The following is a 26,400-nucleotide window of genomic DNA, read 5'->3' on the forward strand; positions in this document are numbered from 1 at the left end:
CTGATGAATCTCTAGCCAAATATAGGCAAGGGAGTCTGATGTTTGACTTTATATATACATGAGCCAATAAGCAATGTAGGTGTCGCACTGAGCTGTGGCCATAATAGCAGGAAATATTGAGCCATGTTCTGCCAGCTTTCCGTTTTATTTGGCTTCAGACATTTTTAATTTGTATTTATTTTTTGCATTAGGGGTCAAAAGACAAAACTTTGAATGTACAAGGGGTTTGTTTGAAAGTACAGTGTAAAAATGGTAGGTCATTGGCATTCTTTAATACAGAGATTTTAGTATGGCAAGAGCAGTAACTGGTCAAACATTCTTGATCTGTTGATAATTCATTGGAATATCTGGGGAAAATATTGATTCCTTTTCCTGGATTCTGAAGATGCTTTTCTCTTTTTGTATGACTGAAAAGGGTCCGCTCCTGTAGATGTATATATTTAAGGGATTGAATGGGGCTAGCGGTAGCCGTTATAAAAATCATCACATAAACATTTCTTGTTAGTATTCCCTCTCTGAAATACCCTTCCCTGTGGCACAACACACCATTTCCTTAAATTGAAATGTGTACTTCTGGTAACACAGCAGCTTTTTACCATATTCTAGTGTGTTTGTTTTACCCGGCAGTGTCCATTTTGGAAAAGGTCAAACCATACTGTATTAGATAGGGAGAGAAAGGACACGATTTTATGTTCATCTTTTAAAAGTGGCATTACTTTTGAAGAACTGTAAAATGGAATGAAATGCAATTTTTTTTTTATTTTGCATTTTAAAAAAATCTGGAGAAGATTTGATTCCTTCTTATGGACTTTTATACTAAGGATATCTGAGTAGATATAATATGTGAAAATATCCATAGAGCCTTGCTCACCAAATGTCTCATGAATGAATGAGAAAATTGCTGCTTTCTGCAAATGTATCACCCATTGGGGCACGCCGTAATTTTACTTTATTAGAATATTTATATCACTGGAAATTACATGTGTATTAAAATTGTTTTCATTAAGGTTGCATTTTTTTCTGTGTCGTAATATGAAATAAAATATAATAAGTTATAAGCTTCTAACTGCCAAAAGAAAATTAAAAAAAATTAATATAAATGTATTTAGTAGAAACATAATTTATTTTCTGCAGGAAATTACAACTGATTTGGAAAGGCCATTGTCTCCAGAACATGCAAATACCAATGATGTATAGGTTTATGGAGATTTCTCACTTGTATAGGTCAAAAACTCCCAGCAGTAAACTACCACATTTCCAAAGCGCTGCTCCGGAAATCTGCATACTTCTGATTTCAAGGGCAAAAACTCCACCATCAGTGGGTTTACCCTAAAAAGAACAGATTCTGACAAATCCAAAATAATCACATATGTCTTTTCTATTCCATACTACGCAGCCACAACGCTTTCCTAAAGTTACCCGTTTTTATAAAATTTTTGAAAAATGACTTTAAAGTTTACATTATCTCATCTCCCAGATATCATTAGGTACCAAGATAAAACACCCTAAATATGAAGGCATGGGGTCCACTAAACAGTTTGATGTCCAATGTGCATACGTTTACGAAAGTATGTGGCCTCTAGGGACCCAAAAGGAAGACACCTCATATGATCTATCATCGTCTGTCATTCCAGCTACGGCAAAAGTAACACATTTACTGAACTTTATGTGGGGTAAAGCTACAAAAAAGTGTGGAAACCCTAGAAAGTCATTTTTGTATAGTACACATTCCCCCAAATCCAAAATGGGTATGTCTTTCTACTCCAAAGTACAAAACAGCTTTTCTAAAGTTGTTGAAATTTCATAAAATCACCTCAAAGCTTCCACTTTGCAGCATTCTATCTTCCACATATCATTAGGTATTAAGATAATACATCCTATTTATGAAGGCCAGAGGTCCACTGAACAGTTTGATGCCCAATGTGGCCAAAAAAGTGTGTTAACCCCAGAAAGTCAATTTGGAAAGTACACATTCTCCTGAATCCAACATGGTTAAATGTCTTTCTACTACAAAGTAGTAGAAGAGAGTACCAAACAGCAACGCTTTGCTAAATTTGCCAATTTTGATGAAATCTCTGAAAATCACATCAAAGCATCCACTTTGCAGCATCCTATCTCCCACATATCATTAGGTACTAAGATAAACCACCCTAAATATGAAGGCCGGGGGTTCACTGAACAGTTTGTCTAGAGGCTGTTACATTTGCAAAATGAGGCTCAATTTATTTTCATTTATGCACCTGTCTATTATTGTTATGATGCATATTTTCTGTTAATCCAATAAACTTTGTCACTGCTGAAATACTACTGTTTCCATAAGGCATGTTATATATTGAAAGGAAGTTGCTACTTGTTAATCTACATTAAAAGTTACCTATAGGTCACGTTGATCATTTTCCAAGGATAGTTCTGCTTTTGTAATCGTTACTTGAAGTTCCTAAACCTGACTGTTTTGCCAACCTGACTGTCCCTTTTTAACCTGAGTTTCTAATGCTAATGGACTCCTGCTGCACAAATATGGCAGCCCCCTCATAGAGGAACATGGGGGTAAGAAAGGTAATGTAGAAGCATCAGGCAAATACTTTTATGGCAAATTATTATTTTCTGGTGTCAGTATCTATTTAAGAGGAGTTCCCAAACTTTTTCATATGACTGTATAATCAAAAAAGTCCAAAAACAGGGGATTCCTTATAAGGTAATGATTTTTCCACTTTTATTTTACCCAATACCCCCCCCCCCCAATCATATGCATTCACAATGTTAAAATAAAACACAACATTAACGGGGTTATGTAATAAAAGGCACTACGTTTGCCCAGGAACAGTAACCAATAAGCAGGTAGCATTTACTGATCACCTGCTTAAAAGTAAACCTCTTATTGGTTGCTTTGGGTTACTGCTTCTGGGCAAACTTAGTGCCTTTTATTACATAAGGGGGTAAGAATCTTATCTGCCTGTGAACCCAACCACCGCAACTCCTCCATTTAATCACCCCATCAATCAGTTCCGTGTCCTTTCCACCACTGCATTTAGTGCTGAGGGTCAGAACTTTGTGCACTTCACTCACACAGTCACAGAAGAGATGATTTACAGTTCACTATCAGCAGAGTTCCTAATCACCTTTCAGGGGCATGGGCCTGCTTTCTCAAGGACTGATTTACTTCACTTCCTTCTTATACTGTAAGCTATTGACCCCTTGCTCTCCAACACAATACACAGTCAATGCATTACACAATTATTTAAATTATCTGGGGGTTTTTTTTAAACCACCCCTTACACAATCCAATAAACAATAATTCATCACCAGTTATACATATATAAATCCTAAAATTCATAAAAACCATGCTGCAATCTCTTACAACAACACAAATTCATGTTTATATCATTAAAGGAAAACTATACCCCCCAAACAATGTAGGTCTCTATTAAACGATACTGAGTAAAACAGCTCATGTGTAAAACCCTGCTTCATGTAAATGAACCATTATCATAATAATATACTTTTTTAGTAGTATGTGCCATTGGGTAATCATAAATAGGAAATTGCCATTTTAAAAAATAAGGGCCGCCCCCTGAGATCGTACGATTCACTGTGCACACATACAAACCACATGTAAGGTCACATGAGCCAATTAACAGACAGAATTCTGCCTTTTGCTTCCTCACTTCTTCCTGTTACAGTTAGTGTTGTAGTATTTCTGGTCAGGTGATCTCTGAGGCAGCACAGATAGAGTCACAAAATGGTGGCTCAAGGCAAGAGATGTAAAAGGGCAATATTTATGTAAATATATATTCCAGTTTGGTAAGATTCTTTAATATGTCATTCAATTTGATATAAACTATCTGTTGCTTAAGTATTCATTTTGGGGTATAGTTTTCCTTTAAAAAGCTGCTGCATTCAATCCATTCAGTACCATTGTTTTAAGCTATAAATCTATACTAATTGCAGGCTTACATTTACACTAATTCATAAACACATCGCCAGTTTTATGTGCGGTAAAAACTGCAAAACTAGTACAGTGACCCCTGAAAACCATATAATCCAACAAGGGTAAAGACGTCTTTCTACACCAAACTACAAATAATTGCTATTCTAAAAATCACCTAACAATGTTGCAGTTTGCCGCATTTATCACACACACTGTTTTATGTACAAAGGCAAATCACCCTAAATAAGAATGCCAGAGGTCTGCTGAACAATTTGATGCCCAATATGCATAGATTTACCAAAGTATGTGATTATGTATGAACCCCAAATGAAAATAATGCATATGAATTTTCTTGCTTGCTGCAAACAGTTCGTAGAAAGCACGCATGAGCCAAAAATTCCCGAAGGGAAGGATGAGGAGCCAGAAGATGGCCCCCATGAGCTCTTGCACTTACTCTGCACCAATATGTGAGTATTGTATTAGGGGCACTTTCAGGGGTAATCAACTATGTGGGGGGGGGGAAACAGGGAGGGGCTTTTTTTAATTGAGGGGTTTTAGTTCTCCTTTAAAGGAAAACTATACCCCCAAAATGAACACTTAAGCAACAGATAGTTTATATCATATTAAGTGGCATATTAAAGAATCTGACCAAACTGGTCTATATATTTAAGTAAATATTGCCCTTTTACATCTCTTGCCTTGAGCCACCATTTCGTGATGGTCTCTGTGCTGCCTCAGAGATCACCTGACCAGAAATACTACAACTCTAACTGTAACAGGAAGAAGTGTGGAAGCAAAAGACACAACTCTGTCTGTTAATTGGCTCATGTGACCTAACATGTATGGTTTGTTGGTATGTTTGTGAGTACAGTGAATCCTACGATCCCAGGGGGCAGCCCTTATTTTTTAAAATGGCAATTTTCTATTTACGATTACCCAATGGCACATACTACAAGAAAAGTATATTATTATGAAAATGGTTTATTTACATGAAGCAGGATTTTACATATGAGCTGTTTTATGCAATATCTTTTTATAGAGACCTACATTGTTTGGGGGGTATAGTTTTCCTTTAAGGGGGAAAAATAAGTAATAATCAGCTGAATTATTCTGCCCTCATGGTATAATTAGAAATGGCAAAATATCAATCATTTTTCATGAAAATCCATAGTTTAATTTCTTTATTAAAATACAAATAAATATGATTTTGTTTTTACCGTTAAACTTTCGAATTTATACACGCATATTTCAGTCCAATACTGTGACCTTCTGTGATTGCAGTATATTTTGGTTCTTGTGTTTACTGGTGTAAACCTACTGGTGATTTACCTTTTTTTAACCCAGCACCAGTAATAATGTATAGGTATGGGATCCATTATCCTGAAACCCATTATCCAGAAAGCTCCGAATTACATAAAGGCCGTCTCCAATAGACTCCATTTTATCCAAATAATCCAAATTTTTTTAAAATGATTTCCCGTTTCTCTGTAATAGTAAAACCGTGCCTTGTACTGGATCCAAACTAAGATGTAATTAATCCTTATATGGATTGTTTACCTTTGAGTTAACTTTTAGCATGATATAGAGAGTGATGTTCTGAGACAATTTCCAATTTGTTTATTATCTGTGGGTTTTGATTTATTTAGCTTTTTATTCAGCAGCTCTCCAGTTTGCAATTTCAGCTATCCGGTTGCTAGGGCCCAAATTACCGTAGCAACCATGCATTGATTTGAATGAGAGACTGGAATATAAATAGGAGAGGCCTGAATAGAAAGATAAGTAATAAAAAGTAGCAATAACAATATATTTGTAGCCTTACACAGCATTTGTTTTCAGATAGTCAGTGACCCCCTTTTGAAAGCTGCAGTCAGAAAAAGGCAAATAATTAAACTATATATATATATATATATATATATATATATATATATATATATATATATATATATATAAAAATAATGAAGACCAACTGGAAAGTTGCTTAGAATTGGTCCTTCTATACCCTACTAAAAGTTAACTCAAGGTTAACCACCCCTTTAATGGAAGCAAAACAAGCCTATTGGGTTTATTTAATGTTTACATGATTTTCTAGTAGACTTAAGGTACGAAGATCCAAATTACGGAATCCATTATCTGGAAAACACCATGTCCCTAGCATTCTGGATAACAGATCCCATACTTGTACTCCATAAAAGACTGACAGATACAATTCATTTCTTTGTCAAAACAAAATGGCACAGTGCAATAATAAACAAGTGCTTGGTAACAACATCCTACATTTTCATGATATTTGTACGTCCCATAGAGTACACTTTCATTGTTGTATAGAACGTTTCATGTCCTAAATATATGTATATTTCTCTCCAGTCTGCTGCTCACTATATACAGACGGTCAGTTGACTGTGATACTATTATTCATCAAGCATTAGGCCTAAATATCTGTTGGTAACTTCATACATAGGCTGATTTTCCAATGCAGGGGCTTCCTCTTTACTCTTAACATTTCTGTTTTTTTTCTTTCCCATCTTCGATTTGTGTGCGCTAGGCAGAGTCCTGCTCTTGAAGCAATCCTCTGGTACGGCTAATAATACTGCTTCCATCATTTGCTGGTACAGCGTTTTCAATGGTGGACATGGGTTAAAAAGATCTTCTACCAAGGATGAGCTCTTCAGTTTCTGACATAAAAGGTGAACAAGCGTGCCACTGTAAAGTCTGAGAAAAACAACATTATGGAGGTTATTTATCAAAGGTCAAGTGATAGAGTTTATTTTACCTCAAATTAACTCAAATGGTATCTTACTTAAGAAAAAAAGTTGAACGTCTAAAACTCGAACGACTATTACCGATCCAAAAACTATTGCGTACAAATTCAATTCGATTCGAGTTTTCCTCTGAAAAAAAAAAACCTTGACTTCAAAAAACCTCAAACAAAATTTGACACGCAACATTTTTTGGACGTGCAACATTTTTTTTTCTCCCAATGGAGTCTATGGGGCATTATTTTTGCTTCAAAACTTGGCAAAAATTTGGCTCATCACTACTATTAACATCAGCCTCTGCCATTGACTTCTAGAACCTCAACAGGTTTTAGCTGGTGTATTTTCGGATTCCAGCTATTTCCAGGGTTGAGGTATAATAATCTCGAATATTCACGTTTTTTTTGTTTTTTAAATGTGAATTTGGCCCCCCAAAAAAGTTTGAGCATTCAAGTTAAAATACAACTTACAACTCGAACTTTAAAGAAGGAAAGGCTTGGTGCACTAGGGGATGCCAAATGTTAGGCCCCCCAAGTGATTGTATTGACTTACCTAAACCCCAGGCTGGTGCTCCTATCAGCAGAAAACTGCACCCGCACGGGGTTATACCAGTGAGCACCACGGAGCACTTCTCTTCCGTCATACTCTTTCTTCACACGGCTGCGCATTCGCAGTAGAACGAAAAGCCAAACTTTAACTAAAAAGTCGGCTATTTCTTTCAACTGGACATGCGTTTGACCCGGGAAATTTGAAGAAAGAAGAAGACGGAAGAGGATCACTCTGTGGTGCTCACTGGAAGAACCCTGGGCCGGTGCAGTTTTCTGCTGATAGGAGCACCAGCCCGGGGTTTCAGGTAAGTAAATAAAATCACTTGGGGTTGCCTAACATTTGGCACCCTCAAGTGCAAGACAACTTTCCTCCTTTAACAAATCTGCCCCTACATATCAATCCCAACATCTTAAAGGAGAAGGAAACCTAGTTGTCGCAAAAACACTCCCGTGTTGCTTCCCCTCCCTCCTCCCCCCTGGCCTACCTGTCCCACTGGGCAAATGCCCCTAACTTGTTACTTACCCTTTTGCGCAGGTCCAGTCTATTGAGTTCACCGATGCCATCTTCTTCCAAGCGACCTTCTCCCTGCTTTGACTGGCGCATGCGCAGTAGGAGCATTTCGCCGGTACAATCTACTGCGCATGCGCCAAAAGTCACGAAGTGAAATCGGAAAACTTCGTGACTTTTGGCGCATGCGCAGTAGATCCGTACCGGCGAAATGCTCCTGCTGCGCATGCGCCAAAATGCCGGTCAAAGCAGGAAGAAGATCGCGTGGAAGAAGATGGTGCCTGTGAACTCCATGGACTGGACCTGCACAGAAGGGTAAGTAACAAGTTAGGGGCATTTGCCCAGTGGGACAGGTAGGCCAGGGAGGAGGAGGGAGGGTGGGCAACACACGGGAGGGGGGGAGGGTTTTTGCGTCGACTGGGTTTCCTTCTCCTTTAAATGTGACATTTACTATATGATACAATAGTTTAAATCAGTGTACTTATGTGGTAGTTCAACTGCTGTCTGTACAGTCGGAAAGTCATAGAATCTGACTTGACCACTAGCTACCAGGCATTTGTTTGAGTATGAGCAATGAAAGATGAGAAGGAGAGGGCATGAGACAGAGAGAGAATATATATATAAAAAAAACAATATTTGTAATAAAGAGCTGGTCTGACATCTAATCGGCTTTCTAGCTGCATTTATGACCCTAGAAGACAGATGGCACTGTCAATCTAAAATGGGATCTATAGTCAGAAAAATAAGTCTGCTAGTTTTGCTGCTATAAAGCCACACAAGCTCATTATTTATTTCTGAACTATTTTTTTTAATAAAATCACTGTTCTCACCCAAAAAATATTGCATAGTAGCACAAACAGAACTTTGTATGAGAATGTTGATGATTATGCAATAAAACATTGCTAATTGTAGCAGCTGGAATAGGACTTTAAAGGGGTGGTACCATTTGTAACATTTTACAAAGAATTGTGCCTTCTACTGCACATTGAGTCCTTTTACATACCTTCATACCTTTTAGTATGATTTAGAGAGATATCCTGAGACAATCCGCAATTGGTTTTCATTTCGTATTTGTGTTTATTTGTTTTGTTTTAAGTATTTAGCTCTTTATTCAGCAGCTCTCCAGTTTGCAATTTCAGCAATCTGGTTGCTATGGTGCAAATACCCTAGCAACCATGGATTGATTTGAATGAGAGACTGGAAGATGACTGGAGAGGACCTGAATAAAAAGATGAGTAATAAAAGAGAGCATTTTAGATGGGGTCAGTGACCCCCCATTTGAAGGCTGGAGCCAGAAGAAAAAGGCAAACAATTAAAAAACTATAAAAAATAAATAATGAAGACCAATTGAAAAGTCACCTAGAACTGGCCACCACCCCTTTAAGATCATAATTTTACTTTGTAAGAAATGGTTTGGTGAAACAATTCTTGAACAGCTCGCAATGATCTACCCCAACTGTTTATAATGATATATGTGACAACGTTTAAAGTTTATTTAAAAATTGAGCCAAAATGATCACTGCAAATAAGACACAAGCAGAAGGTGCACAGTATAGAGAGAATATTAAAGGGTGATTGTCTCATGAAAGGCCATAGTTAATGTGTACAGTGCTGCACAGTACCTTCATGCAAAATGTGGTTTATTTCAGTACAGTAGCTGACGCTTTTTTTTCTGAGCCCCCTGGACATGGACCAGGAAAAAGTTATTTAAAGTAATACAAATATAATGCAATGTTGCCTGCCCTGGTAAAACTGCTGTATTTGCTTCAGGAAACACTACTATTGTTTATATCAGGGATCCCCAACCTTTTTTACCTGTGAGCCACATTCAAATGTAAAAAAAGTTGGGGAGCAACACAAGCATGAAAATGTCCCTTGGGGTGATAAATGAGGTCTGTGATTGGCTATTTGGTAGCCCCTATGTGGACTGGCGGCCTACAGGAGACTCTACTTGGCACTATACTTAGTTTTTTATGCAACTAAAACTTGCTTCCAAGCCTGGATTTCAAAAATAAGCAGCTGCTTTGGGGCCACCAAGAGCAACATCCAAGGGGTTGGAGAGCAACATGTTGCTCATGAGCTACTGGTTGGGGACCACTGGTTTATATAAATAAGCTGCTGTGTAGCAATGGAGGCAGCCATTCATAGGAGAAAAGGCTCACGTTACACAGCAGATAGCAGATAAGCTCTGTAGGACATAATGGTGTTATCTGTTATCCACTATTTAACCTGTGCCATATAGCATTTTTTCAATTTCCCCCATTGCTACACAGCAGCTTGTTTATATGAACTATAGTAGTGTTTCTGAAGCAAACAGATCAGTTTTACCAGTGCAAGGCAACACTACATGATATATTCATTACTTTAAAACATTTATTTTTTTTGGTGTTACTGTTCACAGCTGGCATCAGCTATGGGACTGAGATGGGGGTCTCTGGGAATTAAATGCAACCATGCCATTAAAAATCCAAAAATGTCACCAGAAAATGTAGCCATTCTGGAGGGGTAGGGAAGGCAATATATTAAAAACAATTGTGGATTTTCCTTTACTGTAGGGAAGATGACGGAGCTGTAAAGCACAGCTAGCACAAGCTTTTCTCACCTTTTAATGTTGGGATGCAGCAGCGGTGTGCATAGGAGCTGATTAAGATGCAGTCCCACCTGAAGGCAGCATTGCCACTGGCAGAATATGTGCAAGTCTTCCTTGTTTGGAACTTTTTGGCGTGGATTCCCTTGTATTATTTTCTGTAGCTGCTCATGCACATATAGGAAGTCCTCACTATTCCCCTCTGATCACAAGATACAGAAAAAGTAACAATCATTCACTGTAACATAAATACAAGTAATCGAATACACAGTAGATAATTATCAATCTTACCCCCAAGATTCATATATTACACAGCAGATTTATATATCCCCCCCCCCCAGTTCTGTCTCTGTGATACATAATAACTGACTATGGTTAAAGTAGAGGTTTTAAAAACCATCAGGAAACTTGATATATTTATGGATAAAATTAGGTCCATAGCTGGAAAGGACAACCAACTCAGCAATGAAACATAGGAATAATTGGAGCAAGGTTAGAGTATGTGCTTAAAAGGCATTGCTTAATAAAATCCTGCAGCCATTCTGTAATTGTTCCTGTCATGAGAGAGAGATCTGTTTCATGTAATCACCTTTTGCATGGATAAAGTTACCTCTGGGCACGATCATGGCTGCACTTACTGATATGAATAAACGCACATATGCAGATATACAGGGCATCTTAAAGGAGAACTAAACCCTTAATTTAAAAAAAAAACCCTACCCTACATAGACCCCCCTCCCTGCTCCCCCCCCCCAGCCTAACTGTTAGCCCTGGTAAATGCCCCTAACTCTTCACTTACCCCTCGGTGCAGATTCAAGGCATCAGAGTTCACGAGCGCCATCTTCCCCTCTTCAGTAATCTTTGGGTTTTCTTCCGGCGCTTTGGCAATTTCCATGACTTTCGGTGCATGCGCAGTTGTCGTGACACAGAAGATTGCTCTAATTGCGCATGTGCCGATATGCCGTGCTCTACCTGAAGATTACCGAAGCGAAGAAGCGCCCGTGAACTCTGATGCCCTGAATCTGCACTGAGGGGTAAGTAAAGAGCTTGGGGCATTTACCAAGGGTAACAGCTAGGCTGGGGGGGAGCAGGGAGGGAGGGTCTATGTAGGGTAGGGTTTTTTTAATTAAGGGTTTAGTTCTCCTTTAAGCAAAACTGCCTAGGACTGTATGCATTGCTTGAAAAATAATGTTAATGTCAATCCTGCTTGGACAAAAGGTATATTGTTCCTTTACTGATGCTGGTTCTTACTAGTTCTTGAGAGCACTCACTTTTCACAGTTTCAGAAACTGGGGTTATTAGATACAACATTAAAGCTGAGACTGTAGATGTTCAAAACAGAGAGTCAATGTTACTAGAAAACAGTGGGACAGAAGTGAAATTCAGCAGGTATTAGACAGATCTCTGCATTTTAAAGGCAAGTCAATGCCAAAATAAAAATTTGACTAATACAAAAAAAACAAATTTTTAAGCAACTCTCCCAATATACATATATTCAAAATGTTCAGTGCTTTTAAAGTTACTTGTAAAAACAGCTGCCTTGTCTTACATTGGATCAACAATCTGAGCCATCAGGGCAGAGAATAGAAAGGGATAAATGCTGCTTTCAATAGCAATACATATACAAATGACAAAGGAACAGTAACACCAAAAACTGAAAGTGTATCAAAGTAATTAAAACAATGTACTGGTGCTCTGCACTGGTAAAAGTTCTGTGTTTGCTTCAAAAAGACTACTGTAGTTTATACAAACAAGCTGCTGTGTAGCCATGGGGGCAGCCATTCAAGCTGGAAAAAGGAGAAAAGGACATATTACATAGCAGATAACAGATCTAACACCATTGTATTGCACAGGGCTTATCTGTTATGTGCTAAGTAGCCTGTGCCTTTTCTACTTTTTTCCTAACTTGAATGGCTGCCCCATGGCTACACAGCAGCTTATTTATATGAACTATAGTAGTCTTTCTGAAGCAAACAAACAGCTTTTACCAGTGCATGTTAACAGTATATAATATGTTAATTACTTTAAAACACTATCTTTTTTTGGTGTTATTGATCCTTTAGAAAACACCATAGAAAATTTGTAATGAATGTATATTGCAACATTGCTTAGAATTGTTTTCTTTTATTAGGCAAAACCTTATTTTTTTGGGTTGACATTTTTGGGTTGATTACTCTCTAATCATTGGTTAAACTGAAATGTATCCAGTTATGGATTTTAAAAACTTTACATTTTCTCTAAAAGTCAGGAAATATATTCCCATCTCAGATATTCTTAATTGAAAAGTTCTTCTTAAGTAAAGCCAAGAAATAATTGTTTTTATTTACAATGTTGCCCCTTGAAAGTGAACTTTCATTGGAGTCTATAGACAGGCTCTACACAAAAAGTGGATTTTCCATTTAGTAGATTTCTTCGTATTATTTTGCACATACCTGCTGTAGGGAACATGTCATACAATTCTCCACACACTGAACCCATCAGAAGAGCTTTTAGGTGATGCAGCTTAACTTTGGGATCAGCATATCTGACCCAATAACATGTGACTGCAACTGAAAGGCGGTGGGCAAGAGGCACAGATGCCAGAACAGTTGTTTTTACTTCCAGTGTGTCCAGGAGCAGCTTTAGGCGTATCTCTGTAGAAGCCTGAGAGTGAGAAATTTCAACATAAGCTTTGTTAATACACACAAGCCTCTGAAAATCGCCATATTTTACCATACAATGTTACTCCTTTCTTCAAAATGTAAGCATCATTGCAGGGGTCTGCTAAAAAGTCTGCATCACAACTTGTGCATTACACATGCAAATTAACATCTACTTTGGTAAATTGTGCAAAAGTTGTGGAGCAAGTATTTCTAAGTGGGAATAGAGTGAATGATAACATTAGCTGATTCATGTCTGGTTGCATGTTTAGGGGCACCCCACTAAGGGCATAACACCAAGTCAAGGCAATTGTAAATTCCTGTGATTCCTTTGTGTTCCTTGTACTTTGCAGCTGGTTCATACTACATCAAAGCAGGCTGAACCAGTTCTTTTATAACTGCTACTTTTCTGAAACATTCTGGCTTTTCGGGAAAAAGCCCCAAAAAATTGAGAAATTTGGGGGGAAAAACTCAGAAAAAAAATAGTACGATTTGGATTTTTGCTTTATTTTATCGAGTTTGTCCCCAATCGCGCTTTTTTATTAATAAATAAGGCCACATTGTGGATTCTAGTTTGGTCAGACTTTTTTTTATTGACTAAGAAAAATTCAGATTTTGATAGATAATGTTGAACTACAATCTATGTCCAGCCCAATCAGTATATGTTCACGTCCCAGGCAAATATTTCTTGGGGAGGGCATAAATTTGGGACCATACATGGGCCAATGGCCTGCCATCTCAGCAGCTAATATCTAAAGTAATTCTATTTAATATATTGTTCTACGCAGCAATGTTTAGATAATAGTGTTTTCTTTCTGTTTGCACCTTTCACACTGGTTTGTACTGCACACAATGAATGGTGACATGATCCTTTTTTTTTGTTACTTTCTGTTACCATGGAAAGGGTATACACATTGTTCTAGTGCCAGTAACCAGCACTGTTTTTAGAATCAGTGTTAAAAGGAATTATGTGCCAAAGTTCAGCATAAGCTAGATAAATAGGGCTTGCATTGGAAATATGCCAATTATTCTTTCATTCTTAAAAAAAAAACCTCCATGGTTTGCACTTTCCTTCCTTTCTTAGTTAGTTACAGGTGTCTAAGGCTTACATATAAAAGAAGGAATTCAACATAAAGGGGGTTCAACTGAAAGTGGGAATCTGAATATCTCAAATGACCAATTTAATATTAAAGTAGTCTTAAAATCCAAATACAATATTAATATTCTCAATTAGTTTTGTTAACTGACCTCTGGAAGACTGGACAGTGAAATATTTTCAGCTAAGTTCCAGTGTGTGTCTGCCTCCAGAGTGGATTTTCTCAGATTTTTCTCTAGTCTATCAAATTCAACAATCAATGTTTTAACAGGATGCTCATTCCTTCGATTACTTTCCTCCAAGTTGTTGGTTGGCGTCACCAGCAACCCATAGATAACCCTACGGACTGGTTGTGTTATCAAGTGAGCAGATGGCTTTTTCATATCCTCAACCTGTGAATGAAGGAATAACCTCCGCATTACAAGTGCATCTCTAAGTAATGGAGATATCTGGCCTCTGGCTAATGATCTCTGCACCCAATCCGGCAGCCTCAACATGACTGCAGTTGGAGAATTATAAATACCCTTCTGGAAGAATTGTACAAGATTAACAGTGTCAGACAGACTGTACTCTTCCATGGCTGAACAAAGGAGCTGTCTGACTGCATCCCGATCCTGAGCTTTGAGGTAGCTGAGCACATTGTCCATGGCCTCCTCTGCATCAACAAAAGCAGAAAGCCAATGTAAGAGGCCGTGAATGCGTACATGCTTCCTTCCACTGTGGCACGAGTTTCCAATAGGCAAATGAACTTTGCTGAAGAACCTTTCTAAAGCCGGGAGATTAATATAATCATTGCCAACTAGAACAGCAAAGAGAGGCAATAATGACATGTTCATGTTGTTAAAGTGCTTGCAGAACTGTTGTACGGAGTAACACTTCGCTGGTATGAAACATTCATTCTCAACTTTTGTGGTGACAATATTCTTCCACTGAAACGAATTCAAGGGACAGAAGCCAGCCTTCAGATCAAAGATACAAAAATCACTGTCAAATGTCAGCACTGGGCAATTCCAAAGATTAGCCAAGACCACTAATTCTCTGTCTGCTTCTGCAAAGCACTGAACAAAAGGCACTTCCATCTTTTCCAGGACCTGTATGAAGACTTCCCGAACCAGCAAAGGCAACACACTTCCACCTTCTCCTTTAGACAGGCTGTGCGCCATTGTGATCTTTTCCTTCGCACGTTGCTTGAGCGTCTCTAGTTTTTTGTCAGAGATATCACAGCCACCATCAAACACAACATAGGCTTGTATCTCACACACAGACAAGCTTTCAAAGAATTTATGCACAATGTCTGTGAATAAATGATAATCTCCTCCGCATATTAAATCCAATCCTAACTCAAAGTACAGTCTGTGGTAAAGGTTATTGCCATCGATAATTATCTTTGTGTTTCTTAACTGTAAATCATAAAAGCAATACTTTTTTGACCCCACATAGCCCATGAGTCCGTGAATTCCCATTGTGGTAATATATGCAGAAAAATCTAAAAAAAAAAACAGAAACAGACATCCATTTTAATTAAAGAGAAACAGAGTTAAAATCATAATGTTGATGCATAAAGCCAACAAAGTATTCAATTGCATAGCAGCAATCACTTTTATATGTACTAGTGAATGTAGTTCCCTAAGGGCCATCATGGATTTTGCTTGTTTGATACTTTCAATATTTACATAAATGTCCTGGGTGTATGCAAGATTTCCCAATGGCCACTACGTTCTTACTGAAAATACAGAAGGAAGGACAATATTTTAACTTAGAACAGTAAGAGAAAAAAATCTGAGCCCACCCAGCTTTTCCCAACATGCATGATGTAGTCCCCTAAACACCCCCCCCCAGAGCTTCTTGATAGGCACACTGTCCCCTTCAACATTTTACTGCTGGCACAGTGTGGCCCCCACAGTGTTTTAGAGCAGGCACAATGTGCCCCCCTCAGCTTTTCATGACATGCACAGTTAGGGTTGCCACCATTTCTGGAAAAAATACAGTCCTTCCTATATATTTATCTTTTTTCCCTATTAATAACTTTGGGATCAGTCATCAATTTTACAGGCCAGGCCAGGTGGCAACCCTAGGCAGTGTGCCTCCCCAGAACAGGCACAGTATGGTCCACAAGTGTTTCGCCCATCTTAAACCATACCTTGTGTGGATCTTAAGCCAAACCCTATTACAGAAAGATGCTAATTTATTCTTAACATATTTGTATCTCTTCCTTTATAACTGACAGAGATTAGAAACATGTAATCGAAAAGCTGGAGGACAAGGCAAGAATTTTTAGCTATCCAATCATATTCAAAGTTACCACAGCCCTCTTCCCATCTGTTAGTATATTACTATAATTTTAACACGCTGGCCCAGAAATCTGAAAACAGCATGGGATGTGTGATAGGATAGAAACAAAATACTGAGCCTTCATTTCTTCAGTACCATGAGCAGTGATCACAGCTGCACTGCTTTACACAAAATATGTTCTGTTGCAATTGTTTACAGCGGGAATAAAACGCTGTATGATGGCTGCCCACCTTGTTTCTTGTTCATATGTTTGTTGCTTCACTAATTCAGTCTCCTTCCTCCGCACGCTCTTGCTGTAGACGCATGCCAATGACGTCATTGTGAAACTCCTCCATTGTTGCGTGAGTGCCTAGAACGCGTGCATAAAGCAGTGTTTTCGTTCCGGCTGTGACGTCACGTCGCTATGGATACGAACATGTAAACAAAAGCTAAAATGACAGGCAGCCAAGGAGTTTGAGGACTGCTGCAAAGAAAAGACAAAGACACCTGCGCTGCCATCTTATATTTACCTGGAAAATAACAAGTGGTTGAAGAGGTAAATGAACAATTATCGCATTTTCCACAGCACATAAACATATGGTTTTTGTAGAAGGTAATTTTAAATTTATTTACACAGTACTTTACATATTATCAGTGGCTTTATAGTTATTTGTGTAATTGCTTTTAAAGCTGTAGATGTCTTGACGTTGAAACTGTTTGTGACTCCTGAAACAGAAGCATTAACAAGCTGAAGAGCTGACTTGACTACATTGTTTCAAGAGTCAGAACCAGAGAAGACAAAGGCATAAAGAAATGCAGCTTTCAGATGCAATTACAACTACTTATAACTTCAGAACCACATTTTACTTCATGTATATTGGGAAGTTGATTGGGAAGTTGATTTGCGTTACGTTTCCTTTTATTAGGGGTGTTTTAAGTGCTATGCTGTCCTCGTTCAGTACAATATAAAAAAGATATCACCTTTTGTCATATGTAACCAGGCACCATAAAAGTATCATGGATAGCACTTAAATATATATAAAAATAAATGATAATACAAATTATGTATAAATATATATATATATATATATATATATATATATATATATATATATATATATATATATATATCCCTAATGGCATTGAGAAAGCTCATGCCTTGGTTTGTAAGAATATGTAGTAGCATTTTGTGTCTGGATTAGAAGTCATTTTCTTTGGTATAGATTATAATATGCTTTTTTTTTTGTAGATTGGGACACACAAAATGTCTCCTGTTTTGGAAACTGAATTAATTATTCAGTATAAATAAGAAATTGAGAACTGTAAAAGGAAATTACATCAAATAGCAGCTATTACGTGCCAAATATTTCTAGTTCTATAGATATATCAATAGAATATACAGTTAGTGGTCAAAAATAGATTGAAATGGAGAATTCCTGTAAACAGGCAGGGATAACAGTGGGCAGATGTCCTTCACAGCTGCAGAATGTTAATAAGTCTCAATAGGAACCTTTAATATGGACTATTGGAAAAGGACAGTGCAGTGGGCAGTAGGGATGTCGCGGACTGTTCGCGGACGCGAACTTGTTCGCGCGAACATCGGCTGTTCGCGTCCGCCGCAAGTTCGCGAACGTCGCGCGACGTTCGCCATTTTGGGTTCGCCTTACCTGGCGCTTTTTTTTGACCTCTCACCCCAGACCAGCAGATACATGGCAGCCAATCAGGAAGCTCTCCCTCCTGGACCACCCCCACACCCCCTGGACCACTCCCCTTCCATATATAAACTGAAGCCCTGCAGCGTTTTTTCATTCTGCCTGTGTGTGCTTGGAAGAGCTAGTGTAGGGAGAGAGCTGCTAGTGATTTCACTGATTTGAGGGACAGTTGATAGTAAGTTTGCTGGCTAGTAATCTACTTGATACTGCTCTGTATTGGAGGGACAGAAGTCTGCAGGGATTTGAGGGACATTTTAGGGTAGCTTTGCTGGCTAGTAATCTACCTTCTACTGCAGTGCTCTGTATGTAGCTGCCTGCTGTGGGCACTGATCTCTTCTGATCTCATCTGCTGACTGCTGTAATAACCCAATAGTCCTTGTAAGGACTGCTTTTATTTTCTTTTTGTTGTTTTACTTTGCTACTTTAACAGCCAAGTGCTATTAGTCTAGCAGTGTTGGGGAGTGGGACTGGTGTGCTACTGTGCTGCTCCTAGTAGTTCAGCAGCACCAACCCGAGAATATTTTTTTTTTTTAATATACATATAATTTTTTTTTTATTTTACTTATCTTACTGTTCTTTAAGGTGTCCAGTGCTGTTTGCTGTTCTTCATAGTAGTGCACCAATAGTAGTGCACTTGCAGGCATTATTTGCCCAGTGGCCATCTAGCTGTGTGAGCTTGTTCACATTCTGTCTAGGGATGTAGCGAACGTCGGAAAAAAAGTTCGCGAACATATTCGCGAACTTGCGCAAAAATGCGAGCGGTTCGCGAACGGTTCGCGAACCCCATAGACTTCAATGGGAAGGCGAACTTTAACATCTAGAAAAGACATTTCTGGCCAGAAAAATGATTTTAAAGTTGTTTAAAGGGTGCAACGACCTGGACAGTGGCATGCCAGAGGGGGATCAAGGGCAAAAATGTATCTGAAAAATCTGCCTGTGTGTGCTTGGAAGAGATAGTGTAGGGGGAGAGCTGTTAGTGATTTCAGGGACAGATGATAGTAAGTTTGCTGGCTAGTAATCTGCTTGATACTGCTCTGTATTGGAGGGACAGAAGTCTGCAGGGATTTGAGGGACATTTTAGCTTAGGTAGCTTTGCTGGCTAGTAATCTACTGTTCTCTTTAAACAACTGCCATACGTTGACCTTGTAGGCATTGTTTGCCCAGTTTTTTTGGACGCAGCCACTGAAGCACAGTTGCCATAAAAAATATGCCATATAAATGCTGAAAATAGTAATTTTTCGCCATACGTTGACCTTGTAGACATTGTTTGCCCAGTTTTTTTGGTTGCAGCCACTGAAGCACAGTTGCCAGAAAAAATATGCCATATAAATGCTGAAAATAGTCATTTTTTGCCATACGTTGACCTTGTAGGCATTGTTTGCCCAGTTTTTTTGGTCGCAGCCACTGAAGCACAGTTGCCAGAAAAAATATGCCATATAAATGCTGAAAATAGTAATTTTTTGCCATATACGTTGAGTCAACGTATGGCAAAAAATGACTATTTTCAGCATTTATATGGCATATTTTTTCTGGCCTCTGTGCTTCAGTGGCTGCGGCCAAAAAAACTGGGCAAACAATGCCTACAAGGTCAACGACGTTGACCTTGTAGGCATTGTTTGCCCAGTTTTTTTGGCCGCAGCCACTGAAGCACAGAGGCCAGAAAAAATATGCCATATAAATGCTGAAAATAGTCATTTTTTTGGTCGCAGCCACTGAAGCACAGTTGCCAGAAAAATTATGCCATATAAATGCTGAAAATATGCATTTTTTTGGTTGCAGCCACTGAAGCACAGAGGCCAGAAAAATTATGCCATATAAATGCTGAAAATATGCATTTTTTTGGTTGCAGCCACTGAAGCACAGAGGCCAGAAAAATTATGCCATATAAATGCTGAAAATATGCATTTTTTTGGTTGCAGCCACTGAAGCACAGAGGCCAGAAAAATTATGCCATATAAATGCTGAAAATATGCATTTTTTGGTCGCAGCCACTGAAGCACAGTTGCCAGAAAAATTATGCCATATAAATGCTGAAAATATGCATTTTTTTGGTTGCAGCCACTGAAGCACAGAGGCCAGAAAAATTATGCCATATAAATGCTGAAAATATAAATTTTTTTGGTTGCAGCCACTGAAGCACAGAGGCCAGAAAAATTATGCCATATAAATGCAGAAAATATGCATTTTTTTGGTCGCAGCCACTGAAGCACAGTTGCCAGAAAAATTATGCCATATAAATGCTGAAAATATAAATTTTTTTGGTTGCAGCCACTGAAGCACAGAGGCCAGAAAAATTATGCCATATAAATGCTGAAAATATGCATTTTTTTGGACGCAGCCACTGAAGCACAGTTGCCAGAAAAAATATGCCATATAAATGCTGAAAATAGTCATTTTTTGCCATACGTTGACCTTGTAGACATTGTTTGCCCAGTTTTTTTGGTTGCAGCCACTGAAGCACAGAGGCCAGAAAAAATTAAACCAGTAGGGTTTGCACCCTAGTTTGTAACGGTGGCGGAGGGAGGAGGAGGACGCTAAAGGACAGCTGTGTGTGGAGTCATGAGGCTTGAAGAGAAGGACAGCTGCATAGAAGTCAGAACAAGTCTTCCGGCGTGCAGTAACCCTCCGAGATCCACCCCTCATTCATTTTAATAAAGGTCAGGTAATCGACACTTTTGTGACCTAGGCGAGTTCTCTTCTCAGTTACAATCCCTCCTGCTGCACTGAAGGTCCTTTCTGAGAGCACACTTGAGGCTGGGCAAGACAAGAGGTTCATGGCAAATTGTGACAGCTCTGGCCACAGATCAAGCCTGCACACCCAGTAGTCCAGGGGTTCATCGCTCCTCAGAGTGTCGATATCTGCAGTTAATGCCAGGTAGTCCGCTACCTGCCGGTCGAGGCGTTCTTTGAGGGTGGATCCAGAAGGGTTGTGGCGCTGCCTTGGACAGAAAAACATTTGCATGTCTGACGTTACAGACTGGCCAAAGGGCTTTGTCCTTGCAGGTGTGCTCGTGGCAGGATTACTGGCACCTCTGCCCCTGGAATGTTGATGAGTTCCTGAAGTGACATCACCCTTAAAAGCATTGTACAACATGTTTTGCAGGCTGGTTTGTAAATGCCGCATCTTTTCGGACTTGTGGTATGTTGGTAACATTTCTGACACTTTATGCTTGTACCGAGGGTCTAGTAGCGTTGCGACCCAGTACAGGTCCTTCTCCTTAAGCCTCTTGATACGGGGGTCCTTCAACAGGCATGACAGCATGAAAGACCCCATTCTCACAAGGTTGGATGCAGAGCTATCCATCTCCGCTTCCTCATTATCAAGGACTGCATCATCCACGGTCTCCTCCCCCCAGCCACGTACAAGACCAGGGGTCCCCAAAAGGTCACCACTAGCCCCCTGGGAAGCCTGCTCCTGTTGGTCCTCCTCCTCCTCCTCCACAAAGCCACCTTCCTCCTCTGACTCCACTTCTGGCACCTCTCCCTGCGTTGCAGCAGGTGCCTGGGTTCGTTCTGGTGATTCCGACCAGAAATCGTGCGCTTCCAGCTCCTCGTCACGCTGGTCTACAGCCTCATCTGTCACTCGTCGCACGGCACGCTCCAGGAAGAAAGCGAAGGGTATTAGGTCGCTGATGGTGCCTTCGGTGCGACTGACCATATTTGTCACCTCTTCAAAAGGTCGCATGAGCCTGCAGGCATCGCGCATAAGCACCCAGTAACGGGGGAAAAAAATCCCCAGCTGTGCAGATCCAGTCCTACCACCCAGTTCAAAAAGGTACTCGTTGACGGCCCTTTGTTGTTGCAGCAGACGTTCCAACATAAGGAGCGTTGAATTCCAGCGAGTCTGGCTGTCAGAAATCAAACGCCTGACTGGCATGTTGTAGCGCTGCTGAATGTCAGCAAGGCGTGCCATGGCTGTGTAGGAACGTCTGAAATGGGCCGACACCTTTCTGGACTGGGTGAGAACGTCCTGGAATCCTGGGTACTTGGAGACAAAACGTTGGACTATTAAATTTAACACATGTGCCATGCAGGGCACATGTGTTAAATTGCCTAGTCTCAACGCTGCCAACAGATTGCTTCCATTGTCACACACCACTTTTCCGATCTGCAGTTGGTGTGGGGTCAGCCACCGATCGGCCTGTGACTGCAGAGATGACAGGAGTACAGATCCGGTATGGTTTTTGCTTTCCAGGCACGTCATCCCCAAGACAGCGTGACAACGGCGTACCTGGCACGTCGAATAGCCTAGGGGGAGCTGGGGGTGCACAGGTGTGGAGGAGGAGAAGGAGGACCCAGCAGCAGAGTAAGAAGAAGAAGAAGACGAGGTAGAGAGCGATGGAGGAGTAGAGGTGGTGGCAGAACCGCGTGCAATCCGTGGCGGTGACACCAACTCCACTGTTGTTGTTGAGCTACCCATTCCCTGCTTCCCAGCCATTACCAAGTTCACCCAGTGGGCAGTGTAGGTGACATACCTGCCCTGACCATGCTTGGAGGACCATGCGTCAGTAGTCATATGGACCTTTGGCCCAACACTAAGTGACAGAGATGCGGTAACTTGGCTCTGCACATGTTGGTACAGGTGTGGTATTCCCTTTTTAGAAAAAAAATTGCGGCTGGGTACCTTCCACTGCGGTGTCCCAATTGCTACAAATTTGCAGAAGGCCTCAGAGTCCACCAGCTGGTATGGTAAAAGCTGGCGGGCTAAGAGTGCAGACAAGCCAGCTGTCAGACGCCGGGCAAGGGGGTGACAGTCAGACATTGGCTTCTTACGCTCAAACATGGCCTTCACAGAAACTTGGCTGGTGGCAGATGACTGGGAATGGGAACAGGTGGTCAAGGTGGAAGGCGGAGTGGAGGGTGGTTCAGACGGGTCAAGGAGAGCAGAGGTAGAGCAGTAAGATGCTGGACCAGAAGGAGTGTGGCTTTTAGTTTGCCTGTTGCCTTTGAGGTGTTGCTCCCAAAGTGCTTTGTGCTTGCCGCTCATGTGCCTTCGCATAGAAGTTGTACCTATGTGGCTGTTGGGCTTACCAAGGCTCAGTTTCTGACTGCACTCATTGCAAATTACAATGCTTTTGTCAGAGGCACACACATTAAAAAAATCCCACACTGCTGACTTTTTGGAAGTGTGCGATCTGGCGGTAACAGTAGAAGTTGGCGGCATTGGCGGCAATGGCGGGTGCGTTGGCCGGCTGAACACAGGTGCCGATACATGTTGTTGCCCTACTGATCCCTGCGGGCTGTCCTCCCTGCTTCTTCTAAGTCTTATTCTCCTACTGCCTCTCTGACTCTCCGTCTCTCCATCTGAACTACCCTCCTCTTGCTCTCTTCTACTAGGCACCCACAAAACATCAATCTCCTCATCATCATTCTCCTCAGATGCATCAATTTCTTCTGACACATCACAGAAGGATGCAGCAGCGGGGACCTCCTCCTCATCACTCATTATGTCCATCTCTATCGTGTTCTCTGCCAGAATTAAATCTGGTGTAAGGTCCTCATCTCCTTCATCTTCTTCTGGCAATAATGGTTGCGCATTACTCAGTTCAAGAAACTCATGGGAAAATAACTCCTCTGACCCCAGTGAAGAAGGGGCACCGGTGGTGGAGGAAGTGTTACGTGGGGTGGCCATAGCAGTGGAGGATGAGGAGGATGTTGTGGTAAAGTTAGAACGGTAGAGGATGGGGTGTGCTGTGTAAGCCAGTCAACTACCTCTTCAGCATTTTGGGAGTTCAGGGTCATTGGCTTTTTAAACTGGGCAATTTGCTAGGGCCACAGGATTGCATAGCAGCACGGCCCCTAGCACGGCCTCTGCGTGGCGGCCTGCCTTTGCCTGGCATTATTTTTAAAAAAACAACAACAACAACAAAAACTCAGTTGGTTTTTCTGGAAACGATAATACACACAGCTAGATGGCGGGTTGAAGAAAACAGTGTGCAAATAATGCCTACAAGGTCAACGTATACACTACTACAGCGGTGGATACGGATTACGTAAAATATATGAATGCTGCTTGAAAAAAAGTAACTCAAGTGGTTTTTCTAGAGACGATAATATTATCAATATTTAGACAAAATGTGAACAAGCTCACACAGCTAGATGGCGGGTTGAAGAAAACAGTGTGCAAATAATGCCTACAAGGTCAACGTATACACTACTACAGCGGTGGATACGGATTATGTAAAATATATGAATGCTGCTTGAAAAAAAGCAACTCAAGTGGTTTTTCTAGAGACGATAATATTATCAATATTTAGACAAAATGTGAACAAGCTCACACAGCTAGATGGCGGGTTGAAGAAAACAGTGTGCAAATAATGCCTACAAGGTCAACGTATACACTACTACAGCGGTGGATACGGATTACGTAAATATATTATGGCTGCTTGAAAAAAGTCACTCCGGTGTTTTTCTGGAGACGGTAATATTATGGATATTTAGACAGAATGTGAACAAGGTCACACAGCTAGATGGCGGGTTGAAGAAAACAGTGTGCAAATAATGCCTACAAGGTCAACGTATACACTACTACAGCGGTGGATACGGATTACGTAAAATATATGAATGCTGCTTGAAAAAAGTCACTCCGGTGTTTTTTCTGGAGACGGTAATATTATGGATATTTAGACAGAATGTGAACAAGGTCACACAGCTAGATGGCGGGTTGAAGAAAACAGTGTGCAAATAATGCCTACAAGGTCAACGTATACACTACTACAGCGGTGGATACGGATTATGTAAAATATATGAATGCTGCTTGAAAAAAGTCACTCCGGTGTTTTTTCTGGAGACGGTAATATTATGGATATTTAGACAGAATGTGAACAAGGTCACACAGCTAGATGGCGGGTTGAAGAAAACAGTGTGCAAATAATGCCTACAAGGTCAACGTATACACTACTACAGCGGTGGATACGGATTACGTAAAATATATGAATGCTGCTTGAAAAAAGTCACTCCGGTGTTTTTTCTGGAGACGGTAATATTATGGATATTTAGACAGAATGTGAACAAGGTCACACAGCTAGATGGCGGGTTGAAGAAAACAGTGTGCAAATAATGCCTACAGGGCAAATAATGCCTAAAAGGTCAACTTATACACTACTACAGCGGTAGTAAAATAAAAAAAAGTAAAATAAAAAAAAAATGAATATTAAAAAAAAAAATTAAAGTTGGTGCTGCTGAACTACTAGGAGCAGCAGATTAGCACACCAGTCCCACTCCCCAACACTGCTAGACTAATAGCACTGGGCTCTTATAGTAGTAGTAGTAGTAGTAGTAAAACAACAAAAAAATAAATAAAAGCAGTCCTTACAAGGACTACTGTTATTGCAGCAGTCAGCAGATGAGATCAGAAGCAGGACAGCTGCCCACTGCAGCTACATACAGAGCACTGCAGTAGAAGGTAGATTACTAGCCAGCAAAGCTACCTAAGCTTAAATGTCCCTCAAACCCCTGCAGACTTCTGTCCCTCCAATAACAGAGCAGTATCAAAACGATTACTAGCCAGCAAACTTTCAACTGTCCCTGAAATCACTAACAGGCAGCAGCTCTCTCCCTACACTATCTCTTCAGCACACACAGGCAGAGTGAAAAAACGCTGCAGGGCTTCGGTTTTTATAGGGAAGGGGAGTGGTCCAGGGGAGAGCTTCCTGATTGGCTGCCATGTACCTGCTGGTCTGGGGTGAGAGGGCAAAAAAAAGCGCCAACAATGGCGAACCCAAAATGGCGAACGTCGCGCGACGTTCGCGAACTTCCGGCGAGCGCGAACACCCGATGTTCGCGCGAACAAGTTCGCCGGCGAACAGTTCGCGACATCTCTAATTCTGTCTAAATATCAATAATAATACCGTCTCCAGAAACACCACCTGAGTGACGTTTTTCAAGCAGCAATAATATATTCCGTATCCACCACTGCTGTAGTGTATACGTTGACCTTGTAGGCATTATTTGCCCAGTGTGTTCTTCATTTTCAAACCACTGCCACTTAGCTGTGTGAGCTTGTTCACATTCTGTCTAAATATCAATAATAATACCGTCTCCAGAAACACCACCTGAGTGACGTTTTCAAGCAGCAATAATATATTCCGTATCCACCACTGCTGTAGTGTATACGTTGACCTTGTAGGCATTATTTGCCCAGTGTGTTCTTCATTTTCAAACCACTGCCACTTAGCTGTGTGAGCTTGTTCACATTCTGTCTAAATATTAATAATAATACCGTCTCCAGAAACACCACCTGAGTGACGTTTTTCAAGCAGCAATAATATATTCCGTATCCACCACTGCTGTAGTGTATACGTTGACCTTGTAGGCATTATTTGCCCAGTGTGTTCTTCATTTTCAAACCACTCCCAT

The 26,400-nt window shown here is 40.4% G+C and overlaps 2 protein-coding genes across 3 annotated transcripts in view; one reads left to right on the forward strand and one right to left on the reverse strand.

Annotated features, from left to right (window-relative positions):
* Nucleotides 1–5,990: 5,990 nt before the first annotated feature.
* Nucleotides 5,991–16,729, reverse strand: aste1.L (asteroid homolog 1 L homeolog). 2 transcript variants are annotated; one of them, XM_018267501.2, is made up of 5 exons: nt 16,582–16,729; nt 14,212–15,545; nt 12,757–12,967; nt 10,340–10,526; nt 5,991–6,637 (listed from the first exon to the last, which is right to left on the reverse strand). In XM_018267501.2, the coding sequence occupies exons 1-5, from the start codon at nt 16,595–16,597 to the stop codon at nt 6,337–6,339; spliced, it is 2,049 nt and encodes a 682-aa protein (XP_018122990.1). In that variant the 5' UTR covers nt 16,598–16,729; the 3' UTR covers nt 5,991–6,336. The 2 variants fall into 2 exon arrangements, with proteins under 2 accessions (XP_018122990.1, XP_041421976.1); XM_041566042.1 differs by lacking the exon at nt 16,582–16,729 and adding an exon at nt 16,487–16,562.
* Nucleotides 16,730–16,750: 21 nt separating this feature from the next.
* nek11.L (NIMA-related kinase 11 L homeolog) overlaps nt 16,751–26,400 on the forward strand; it is a 152,666-nt gene continuing 143,016 nt past the window's right edge. Inside the window, exon 1 of the mRNA XM_018267502.2 lies at nt 16,751–16,886. The gene's annotated coding sequence lies outside the window, so the exon portion shown is untranslated. The remainder of the gene's footprint in view (nt 16,887–26,400) is intronic.

The sequence above is a fragment of the Xenopus laevis genome, chromosome 6L, assembly GCF_017654675.1.
Source record: "Xenopus laevis strain J_2021 chromosome 6L, Xenopus_laevis_v10.1, whole genome shotgun sequence".
NCBI lineage: Eukaryota > Metazoa > Chordata > Amphibia > Anura > Pipidae > Xenopus > Xenopus laevis.